This window comes from Protobothrops mucrosquamatus, unplaced genomic scaffold, assembly GCF_001527695.2.
Source record: "Protobothrops mucrosquamatus isolate PMUCROS unplaced genomic scaffold, P.Mucros_1.0 scaffold880, whole genome shotgun sequence".
Taxonomy (NCBI): Eukaryota; Metazoa; Chordata; class Lepidosauria; order Squamata; family Viperidae; genus Protobothrops; species Protobothrops mucrosquamatus.
This window is the reverse complement of record NW_015387134.1, coordinates 790,520-801,500: the sequence shown is the minus strand read 5'-3', so window position 1 is coordinate 801,500 and position 10,981 is coordinate 790,520. Positions and strand designations below refer to the sequence as shown.

Genomic DNA, 10,981 nt, shown 5'->3' with positions numbered 1-10,981 from the left:
GGGGGGGGAGATACAGAGAGAGGGAGAAAGGGAGAGAGGGAGAGGGAGAAAGGGAGAGGGAGAGGGAGAGAGAGGGGAGAGGGAGGGAGAGAGAGGGAGGGAGGGAGATACGGAGAGAGGGGGAGAGAGGGAGAGAGGAAGAGGGAGAGAGAGAGAGGGAGAGAGAGGGAGAGGAGATCAGGAAGGTAGCATTCTTCCATACTTGAAGGGCTGCCCCAAAGAAGAAGGGGGGGGTCAACCTATTTTCCAAGGCGCCTGAAGGCAGAACGAGAAGCAATGAATGGAAACTAACCAAGGAGAGAACCAACCTAGAATTAAGGAGAAATGTCTTGACAGTGAGAACAATTAACCAGTGGAATGGCTTACCTCCGGAAGCTCACTGGAGGTTTTCAAGAAGAGACCGGACAGCCATTTATTTGTCCAGGACAGTTTGGATCTCCTGCGATGGGCAGGGGGTTGGTCTAGAAGACCTCAAAGATCCCTTCCCAGCCTATGATTCTATGTTCTAAAAGCAGGAGTAGGAACCTTGTGTGGTTCCTAACTGGGAAACCTCTCTACAGGTGTGGAGGAAATCACCAACAGTTTTGCGAGAATGGAGGGATTCCTTTTGAAAAATAGCTGGGCTGCTGACTGACCAGGAGAGAGATTGTGGGGTGGGAGTGGATCTCAGGATGGGGCAAACCGGAAGGGGACACGAAGGTTTCCAAGCGAAGCTGGCTTATTGGGTCAATGAAAAAGGAGGCCCCCTTTATTGTGCTATCTAAACTAGACTATTCTTCCTCCACATCCTTCAAATCCCACCCCCTCCTCCCACTCCCCAGTTACCCACCAGGGTTTGAAAGGAGCTGGGCCTGCTCACTTCAGCTCTTTGAAACAAAAGGGGTCTTGTGCCAGACTCCCACTGACCCATTAGAGCGTCGCCATAGCGACCCTCCCGGGAAGCTCATGCTGCTTTTCAGAGGGGGAAAATGCTGTCATTCTTCCAAAAGGGAGAGCCCACCACTGGCCTCGGAGTTTGAGATCAGTGAGACCCCCCCCTCCCCACCTACTCTCCAGAAGGGGCCAGGCTGGGGAGGAGACAGAGGGAAGTTGAAGGGTCTTTTCAGCATCCAGGGGAAGATGCTAAGGGGATAAGCTCTGCCTAGTTGCACATGGAGTAGGGGAGGATCCTTCGTGCTTTACCTCAGGCAACCAGACACCTTTGAGGACCTTGGGGTGCCCCGTTTCGGCAGGTTTTCTGTAGTCTTTCAACCTCAGCCACAGCAATAAAGGGTCTTTGTCCCCACCTGCCCCCCATTCTAAACCCCATCAGGAGTCCCTGCACCTGGCATTGATTGGAAAGGTTCAAGGAGTTGCTAATCCACTCGTCATCTTGACCGACAGAATGATCTATCCATCTGTCCATCTATCTATCTATCAATCTATAGAGCTGTCTATCGTATCTAAGGATCTATCTATCATCTTATCTGCCTATCTGCCTATCTATCTGTCTATCTGTCTGTCTGTCTGTCTGTCTATCTATCATCTACCTACCTACCTACCTACCTATCTATCTCTTTCTCTTTCTTTCTATCTTTCTCTTTCTTTCTTTCCCTTTCTTTCTTTCTTTCTTTCTATCTCTTTCTTTCTTTCCTTCCTTCCTTCCTTCCTTCCTTCCTTCCTTCCTTCCATCCATCGGCCAAGAAGGAATTCAGGGTAGCGTACAACAATCAAATAAAAACCACACTTATAAATATACAATCATTATAAAAATATGAAGCAATCATTGTTTAGAACTTCAAATATATTACCAAGTAAACTATACAAACCACAGGCGTGGAGAGAAGGAATATTTATGAATAAAGGAGCCATCTTAAGGTGTCATTGGTTCCCCAACTCTGGGTGACCAAAGCAGGTCTTGAGGGACTTCTGGAACATCAACAGAGATGGAGCTTACTTTTAGGATGGGCCTGCAGTTGAAAAGCAGGAAGGAAGCAGGTGAGTCTCAGTCTGGATTTGGAAAGATGACCTAACCGAATGTCCTCTTCCTCTGACAGTTGTTGAAGAAAAAGGAGTGAAGATGAAGCTGACGGTCACGGACACCCCGGGATTTGGGGACCAGATTAACAATCAAAACTGGTAAGAAGGAGATCTGGCATTGATTTCCTTTATTCAATATTCATTCATTCAACGTATATGTCCTTTTTTTTTAAAGACCACCCTCCTTTAAAAGTGGCTTAATTAGAGAGGGGGCACTTTACTGCCCAAGAGTAGGAGAAGCTTTTAAATGGATCTAATACACCCAACCACCAAAGCTGGGGTTGCCGTCCTTTTGCTGCATGCAAGGTTATCTGAGAGTGGGGGTCAAAAAAAAGTCAAGATGGCAGCGCCAATAGGGCCGTTGAAACCTGTGCAAAAGGGGCCAAGGTTTAAGGGCTCCGTCGCAGTCACGTTCTCCATTTTTATTACCATCTCCTGTGCACATGTCTGGCTACTTACGTTCGGCATGGGATGCTCTATAGGTAGTCCTTGACTTACAACGATTCATTTAGGGACCGTGCAAAGTTACAACAACACCGGAAAAAGTGACTTACGACTAGTGCTCACCCTTACAACCGTTGCAGCATTTCCAAGGGTGATGTGATCAAAATTTGGGTGCTTGGACTGCCACATCCCACTTTATATAATCCCCATTTGTGACTTTCCCAGCCAGCTTCCAACAAGCAAGATAACTAACATGGACTGCCACATCCCAGTTTATATAATCCCCATTTGTGACTTTCCCAGCCAGCTTCCAACAAGCAAGATCAATGTGGGAAACTGGATTCTCTTGATGACTGCATGATTTACCTAACAAGGGCAAGGATTCACTTTACAGCCATGGCAAAAAAAGGTTGTGAAATTGTTTACAACTCACTCAACCAACCCCCTTCTTAGCAATGGAAATTCTGTCCCCCAATTGGCATCAGTAAGCCGAGGACTGCCTCGAGAGAGTGCGCTTCTGTTAACAAATCTAGATGTAACATAGGCTTGTGGCGAAGACATAACACTTGACAAATTAAAAAGGTGTGATTGCAGGACATTTGACATTTAAGAAAACTTCTAGATGACAACAATCAAGGTGGGCAGACAACCTCACCAAGAAAGGGCAAATGATGTCATTGCATCTTATCATTGTGTGGATGATGTAACTTGATTCGTATGACACCATTTGCCCCATTATAGCTATGATGTAGATTTCAATTTGCCAGACTTTGAGGCGGCAACAGACACCCCCTTCTTCTAGTTAATCCATTTAAAAAGTGGTTTCACTGAAGTAGGAACAGATTGATGTTCTTTGAATGAAGGTACTTTCTCAAAGAATTTTGTCCTTTGTTTGTTTGTTTCTTTGTTTTGAGCAATAAGCAACAGGAATCTGAATCTCTGCCTCTTCCTTTCTCGTAGCTGGGAGCCGATCATTCAGTATATCAACGAACAGTATGAGCGCTATTTGAAAGAGGAGGTCCTGATTAATCGCAAGCAGAAAATCCCAGACACCCGTGTACACGCCTGTGTGTATTTTGTCCCCCCCACAGGTCACTGGTAAGTCCTCCTTTGCGGTGAGAGTCCAGCCCCGCTCATTAAAAGCAAAAAGGTGGTCACAGAAAGCTAGGCCAGCTCTATTCAGAACAAAGCATTGAGAAGACTGCTGATCTTGAAGATCGCTTTCATTGTCCACTCCGATATTCTGAATCTGGTTTTAGCTTAACTGCCCAAATGACAACCTGGGACTTGTAGGAAACTCTTAAAGGAACAGTGCAACTATCTTCCTTAGCCAGCAGGCCATAAACAAGACAAATAGACGTAGCATCTTATCTAGATGGTCTTTAGATTACAGTTCCCATCAAAGGTTGGGGAGAAAGCTTTCCTTCATCCAAAGCAAACCCGTGACAGGTGGATCTTTGAAATCCACCACCATATGTGTTTGAGCATTGGGTAGACAACTTCTCCAGGGAAGGGGAAATTCTCCAACAACAATAGGCTTCAAGGTGATGACCGCTCGGTTCATATCCCAGATATAGGTCTTCTTGCATGTCTTTTCCCTTCAGGCTCCGCCCCTTGGACCTGGAGTTCATGAGACGTCTCAGTAAGATCACCAATGTGGTGCCCGTCATCGCCAAAGCGGACACCTTGACCCTGGAGGAAAGGGCAGAGTTTAAACAGAGGGTAAGAGAACTACTATCTGTGTGAGGAGAAACCCAGAAGGTTCCTAATGACAGAATGGTGGGTTGACCTCAGTGGTGGGATTCAAACAGGTGAACAACCGGTTCTCTGTGGATGCCGCTTCCCGATGTCCATTCTGGGCCTGGGCAACAAAAAATTAGCTACCGGTTCTGCCGAACTGGAGCGAACTGGCTGAATCCGACCACTGGTTGACCTAGAGAAAGGGGAGAATAACAGAATAACAGAGTTGGAAGGGATCTTGGAGGTCTTCTAGTGACTGGGCCTCCTGCTCAAGCAGGAGGCCCAGTCACATATCTAGTCTCTTCTTAAAAGCTTCCAGCATTGGAGCACCCACCCACAACCTCTGAGTTGTGGTGGTGCAGTGGTTAGAATGCAGTATTGCAGGCTAATTCTGCTGATTGTTGACTGCCAGCACTTCAGCAGTTCGATTCTCACCGGCTCAAGGTTGACTCAGCTTTCCATCCTTCCGAGGTCAGCAAAATGAGGACCCAGCTTGTTGGGGGCAAGATGCTGACTCTGTAAACCGCTTAGAGAGGGCTGTAAAACATTATGAGGTGGTATATAAATCTAAGTGCTATTGGTATTGCTATTGCTATTCTGGAGGCAAGCTGTTCCCCTGATTGTTTTCACTGTCAGGAAATTTATCCTTAGTTCTAGGTTGGTTCTCTGCTTGATTAGTTTCCATCAGTTGCCATTACAGAAAAGCGAGTCCTGGAAAAATAGAAAGTATGAGAAACTCAAAGAAGTCATCTTGCTTGTGTTAGGAATAAGATGAAGCGAAGAGAGTTTTAGATAGGCTTATACACTCTGAATCTATAATTCAGAGTCAAGATTCTAACTCGGGGTTTCTTAGCCTCCACAACTTTAAGAACTTTAAGAAATTCAGCTCCCAGAATTTCCCATTCTGACTTTGAATGCTGGGCTTAATACTACCATGGTCCAAGAATAAAATTGACCTGGCCATCTGAAATAACAGATGCTTTCTTAAAGGGGAGAAAAATCCCAAACGTTTATCTCAGGAAAAAGATTGGCCTTGAATATGACTTCCTGATGTTTTGTTTGTAAACAGAGAAGCATCCAATTACAAAATTCCTCTAGGTTTCGTGGTTGATTTGACTCCATAAAGAGATTTACAGCATTTCTGTGAATCAAGGGACAAAAAGTGGAGAAAAACCTGCACTTTGGGGGTTGATCAAGAATATCACAATGCGCCACAGATCAGTTTTGCTTCTATAAGATACTTCTTTATCCTTCCATGAAGGAAAGGAATGTTCTCCTCCTGGTCATGATTATGACTACCATTTTTTTTATCTTGGCAGGTCCAGAAAGACCTGAAGGCCCACGGAATCCATGTTTACCCTCAAGTTGACTTTGACGATGACCCGGATGATCGGCTTTTGAACGATAAAATCCGGGTAAGTCCATGGTGGTCAACAGGATGGAGAGAACATTATGGAGGATTCCTGGCTGAGTTTGTGGTTCAGCCAAAGCTACATGCTATTTTTCAGGAATGTTTTTTAACAGCATTACCTTCCTTTCTTCCTCCACATCCTTGCTAGGTTTTAAATATCGATCTTGCTAGACAACACGGCAATTACAAGATACCCAGTCGTGAGGTCTACTAACAAAGTTGGATTTTGAAATGTGCTTCTGTTGGCTTTTTTTTTTTTAAAGTAATCAGCTTGTAATTCTCTATTGGATTGAAACGTGATCAGCTTCTGAAGGTGTGTTTCAGTTTAGGTGAAGTTCTGGATGCTCTGAGTCTCTCAGACATGTGATCCATGTGAATACATATTAGACTCTGCTGACTTTTTTCTATGTGATCTCACGGTATTCCTCACCACCTTCTGCTTCTCTTAATCTAGGAGAAAATCCCCTTTGCAGTGGTAGGTGCTGACAAGGAACACCAGGTGAATGGGAAGAAGGTCCTGGGTCGTAAGACCAAGTGGGGGACCATTGAAGGTAAGGCTTCTTGGAGGAAGAGCTGGCCTGCAGAGGTCCATCTGAGAAAAGTCCAAACGAGTGAATCTGCTCCCTTTGTTCTGCACGCTTGAGTGTAGGAGAAGGAGTGGTAGAATCTGTGGGTGGAGTTAAAAAGGGGGTCAGCCTAGAATCCTTATGTAGCCACAAACAAATGATTAATACCAGGCATGAAAAATCAGGTCCCCACGGGAAAGTCCAATTAAACTGATTATTGCTAATCATGCTTATGCACAGGAATCTTCTCAACTAACAGTCAACACTGCTAGGAATTAGATAAGGATCAAAGGGATTCTACTCGTGGCTACGTAAGGATTCTAGGCTGATCCCTCTTTTAACTCTGCCCCCAGATTCTGCCATGCCTTCTCCTTACATAGTGGCTTTTGCTTTACTCTGCTTCTCCTGCTTTGTGTCCCACACTGGTAGCTGCTCATTTACACCCTTGGCTAGGAGAGAGATGCTACTCCCACCAGGACAAAGTTAGCAGAACAGTGATCTGGGTCCATGTAACTGCCCAAATGTCTACGCTTTTCCTGACATTTGAAATGGAAGAAGAAGCACTTAAGAAATGGATGACAAAACGGGCTAAGAACTTTGGCTATAATATACAGAAGGATCCGTGGGAAAATGCGTGGTTAAAAGGACTGAAATCCATACTACGTTATAATATAAAAAGTAATTTTTTACAAAATGATGTACTATACCACTGGTCTATGATACCAGATAAACTTTCTCGAATGTCTGAAGGTACAGCTATTCCTTCACTTATAACTATTCATTTAGTGAATAGTTATAAGTTACAACAGCCCTGAAAAACATGACTCATGATCATTTTTCACACAACCACTGCAGCATCCCTGTGATTACGTGATCAAAATTCAGGTGCATAGCAATTGACTCAAATTTATGATGATTGCAGCGTCCCGGAGTCACGTAGTCACCATTTGCAACCTTCTGACAAGATCTTCTGTGATTAACTGAACAACTGCAGTGATTGACTTAACAACTGCGGCAAGAAAAGTCGTAAAATGGGGCAAAATTCACTTAACAAATGTTTCCCTTAGCAGCAGAAGTTTCGGGCTCAATTGTGGTCGTAAGGCAAGGACTACCTGTGACTTGGTTTAGACGGTCCCAGAGTCTTGTGATTCACCTTCTGTGACCTTCTGACAAACACAGTCAATGGGGGAAGTCAGATTCACTTAACAACCGTGTTACCAACTTAACGTCTTTGGTGATTCACTTAACCAGTGTGGCAAGAAAGGTCATGAAATGGGGGGGGGGAACTCTCTTAACAACTCATAGAGCAACAGGGGAAATCGCCTTTATTGATTGGCCTCAGCATCTGCCTAGGCTTTCAAACAGCACCCAATTGCAGTCTGCCCATTGATTAAAACAGGGGGTCTTCAAACTTGGCCCTTTTATGACTTGTGGACTTCAACTCCCAGAATTCCTCAGCCAGGCACGCGTGCCTGGCTGAGAAATTCTGGGAGTTGAAGTCCACAAGTCATAAAAGGGCCAAGTTTGAAGACCCCTGGATTAAACCTGTTGTTGTTAGTTGCCAAGTCGTGTCCGACCCATCGTGACCCCATGGACAACGTTCCTCCAGGCCTTCCTGTTCTCTACATCTTCTGGAGTCCCTTTAAGCTCACGCCTCCTGCTTCAGTGACTCCATCCAGCCACCTCCTTCTCTGTCGTCCCCTTCTTCTCTTGCCCTCCATCTTTCCCAGCATCAGGCTCTTCTCCAGTGAGTCCTTCCTTCTCATTAGGTGGCCAAAGTACTTGAGTTTCAACTTCAGGATCTGGCCTTCTAAAGAGCAGTCAGGGTTGATCTCTTCCAGGCCTTCCTGTCCTCTACCATCTTCTGGAGTCCATTGAAGCTCACGCCTCCTGCTTCAGGGACTCCATCCAGCCACCTCCTTCTCTGTCGCCCCCTTCTTCTCTTGCCCTCCATCTTTCCCAGGGATTAAACCTACAGGAGCTTTAAAACTTTTCTCCTGTCTCTTCCACATCACTATTGGCAAGGCCATATTTAGGAATCTGGCGCTCCCTAGCGTTCAGCAGAGACTTATTCCCAGCAAGACATGAGCCACTCAAAACATTTGCTGGGAATTCCAACATTTGATCCAATGGCTCAAGCCAAACCTTTGGCAGGAGCAAGAGAGAGAGAGAAACAAGGACTCTTGCAGCTGAATGGATTGAGGGAGGATGCGATTTGAAAGGGAGAAAGATCAGATGAATGAATTCTCTGCTCTTCACCTTCTTCCTCCTTGACGAGATGCCTAGAATTTAATTTGGGGAAGGGAACAGGAGGTGAAATGTGGGTTATGCAGGATTTTGGCCTCCTTCCTGGGCCTTCACAGAGCTCAGCAGCTGCTTGCTACTCACTCAGCTTCCCATTTATTGGTGCTGAGCAAAAAATTAACCTGAGCCAATCAAAATTAACCTGAGCCAATCAAAATTAACCTGAGCCAATCAAAATTAACCTGAGCCAATCAAAATTAACCTGAGCCAATCGCATACATCCCAAATTTGTGACATTTTATTAGAATAGAATAGAGCTGCAAGGGACCTTGGAGGTCTTCTAGTCCAGCCCCCTGCTCAAGCAGGAGAACCTATACCATCTCAGACAGGTGAATGTCCAGTCTCCTCTTAAAGACCTCCAGTGATATTATAATAATAATAATAATAATAATAATAATAATAATAATAATAATAATAATAATAATAATAATAATAACAACAACAACAACAACAACAATAACAACAACAACAACAACAACAACAACAATGAAGTTGGAAAGGACCTTGGAGGTCATCTAGTCCAACCCCCTGCTCAGGCAGGAAACCCTACACCATTTCGGACAAATGGCTGTCCAGTCTCTTCTTAAAAACCTCCAGTGTTGGAGCATTCACCGCTTCTGGAGGCAGGTTGTTCCACTGGTTAATTGTTCTCACAGTCAGGAAATTCCTCCTTAGTTCTAGGTTGCTTCTCTCTTTGGTTAGTTTCCACCCGTTGCTTCTTGTCCTGCCTTCAGTCGCTTTGGAAAATATTGTTGTTGTTTTTTACATATCACCATTAATATTTGGTAAACAGTGTGTTGTCTAGGTTTGCATTTGCAAATAATCACATTTAATTTTTATAGTTCCATATTCCACATAGTAATTTTCCTTGGTTTTCATTTCTTCCAAAAATATTCTCTTTTATCAAGCTTAAATTAAAACTTTTCTTGGTAATTTTTTTTGAAAAGTAACAATTAAATCTCTGCGAATATGCTCCACTTCATTATTAAGCTTCTTTTCTAATTAATCATCTAGATCACGTTGTCCTAGATCCTGTTTTTAGAGTTCTCATTTAAATTTATTTTCCTCACAATATTCAAAAGAAAGCATTTTTACTCGTTAAAATTTTCTTAGAGTTAATTACACTTCTACATTGAAATCTTTTTCCTCATATGAACCATCCCAACACCTACATTTTTCACATCTTCAAATAGAAAGAAGAAAGGACAAAAATAATATACTATCTAAAAAAGCATATCCCTCTTAAAATAAAATACCTTAATAATCAATGTTTCCATTTTTTAAAACATATTCAAATCTTCAAAATCCATTATATTTGAATATTTAATACATTCCCCTTATATAAATCTTCCCACACATTTTTATCTCTCTCACATCATAGGCAAAAAAAAATACTGTATTGCTTTAAGGAGCCTATCCTTCCTAAGCTAAGATTCATTTGAATTCAAAATTTTATTTCTTTAACCCTATTCAAACAAGTGTTTAATCTTTAAATATTCCATCAAACGAATCCCATCATCTAATTTCTTCATTCTTTTTTTTGTTGCCAAACATTTTTCCTAGTCAGTATGTTCCGTTGAATCCTAAGATCTTCCCATGGTTTTGTAGAGGTTGTTGTCAGTACAGAAGCTAAGTCAATTAAAGTATTTTTTGTGAAGTATTCCTCAGAGATCTAAGAGAGAGAGAAAGAAAAAGATCTCTGCAGATTCTTTGTTATTGTGCCAGCCTGTTCTCTGCAGTTTTGCAGAGGCGAATGTCTCTGCCAGCACTTGCTGCCTTCCATGCTCCAAAAATTCGCCATCAAGATCAGGAATACTGCATCCAGTTTTGGTCACCACGATGTAAAAAAAAAAATGCTGAGACTCTAGAAAGAGTGCAGAGAAGAGCAACAAAGATGATTAGGGGACTGGAGGCTAAAACATATAAGAAACGGCTGCTGGAATTGGGTATGTCTAGTTTAATGAAGAGAAGGACGAGGGGGGACATGATAGCAGTGTTCCAATATCTCAGGGGCTGCCCCAAAGAAGAGGGAGTCAAGCTATTCTCCAAAGCACCTGAGGGCAGGACAAGAAGCAACGGATGGAAACTGATCAAGGAGAGAAGCAACCTGGAACTAAGGAGAAACTTCCTGACAGTTAGAACAATTAACCAGTGGAACAACCTGCCTCCAGAAGCGGTGAATGCTCCAACACTGGAAGTTTTTAAGAAGAAACTGGACAGCCATTTGTCCGAAATGATATAGGGTATCCTGCCTGAGCAGGGGGTTGGACTAGATGACCTCCAAGGTCCCTTCCAACTTTATTATTATTATTATTATTATTATTATTATTATTATTATTATTATTATTATTATTATTATTATTATTATTATTATTATTATTATTATTATGGATCATCGCACAGTCAGCCAGATGTTCAGACTGGATTTGGCATTTTTGTCTACCTATCGAGTCCTTCCCAAGGACCTGGGATAGGCAGATGTGGATGTTTGATGGTA

The 10,981-nt window shown here is 43.1% G+C and overlaps 1 protein-coding gene across 1 annotated transcript in view; it reads left to right on the top strand.

Annotated features, from left to right (window-relative positions):
- SEPTIN12 (septin 12) overlaps nucleotides 1–10,981 on the top strand; it is a 63,679-nt gene that overhangs the window by 46,536 nt on the left and 6,162 nt on the right. The window contains exons 6-10 of the mRNA XM_029284742.1: nucleotides 1,983–2,118; nucleotides 3,424–3,561; nucleotides 4,068–4,185; nucleotides 5,523–5,618; nucleotides 6,069–6,165. Of these exons, the coding sequence (XP_029140575.1) occupies nucleotides 1,983–2,118; nucleotides 3,424–3,561; nucleotides 4,068–4,185; nucleotides 5,523–5,618; nucleotides 6,069–6,165 (585 nt within the window). The remainder of the gene's footprint in view (nucleotides 1–1,982; nucleotides 2,119–3,423; nucleotides 3,562–4,067; nucleotides 4,186–5,522; nucleotides 5,619–6,068; nucleotides 6,166–10,981) is intronic.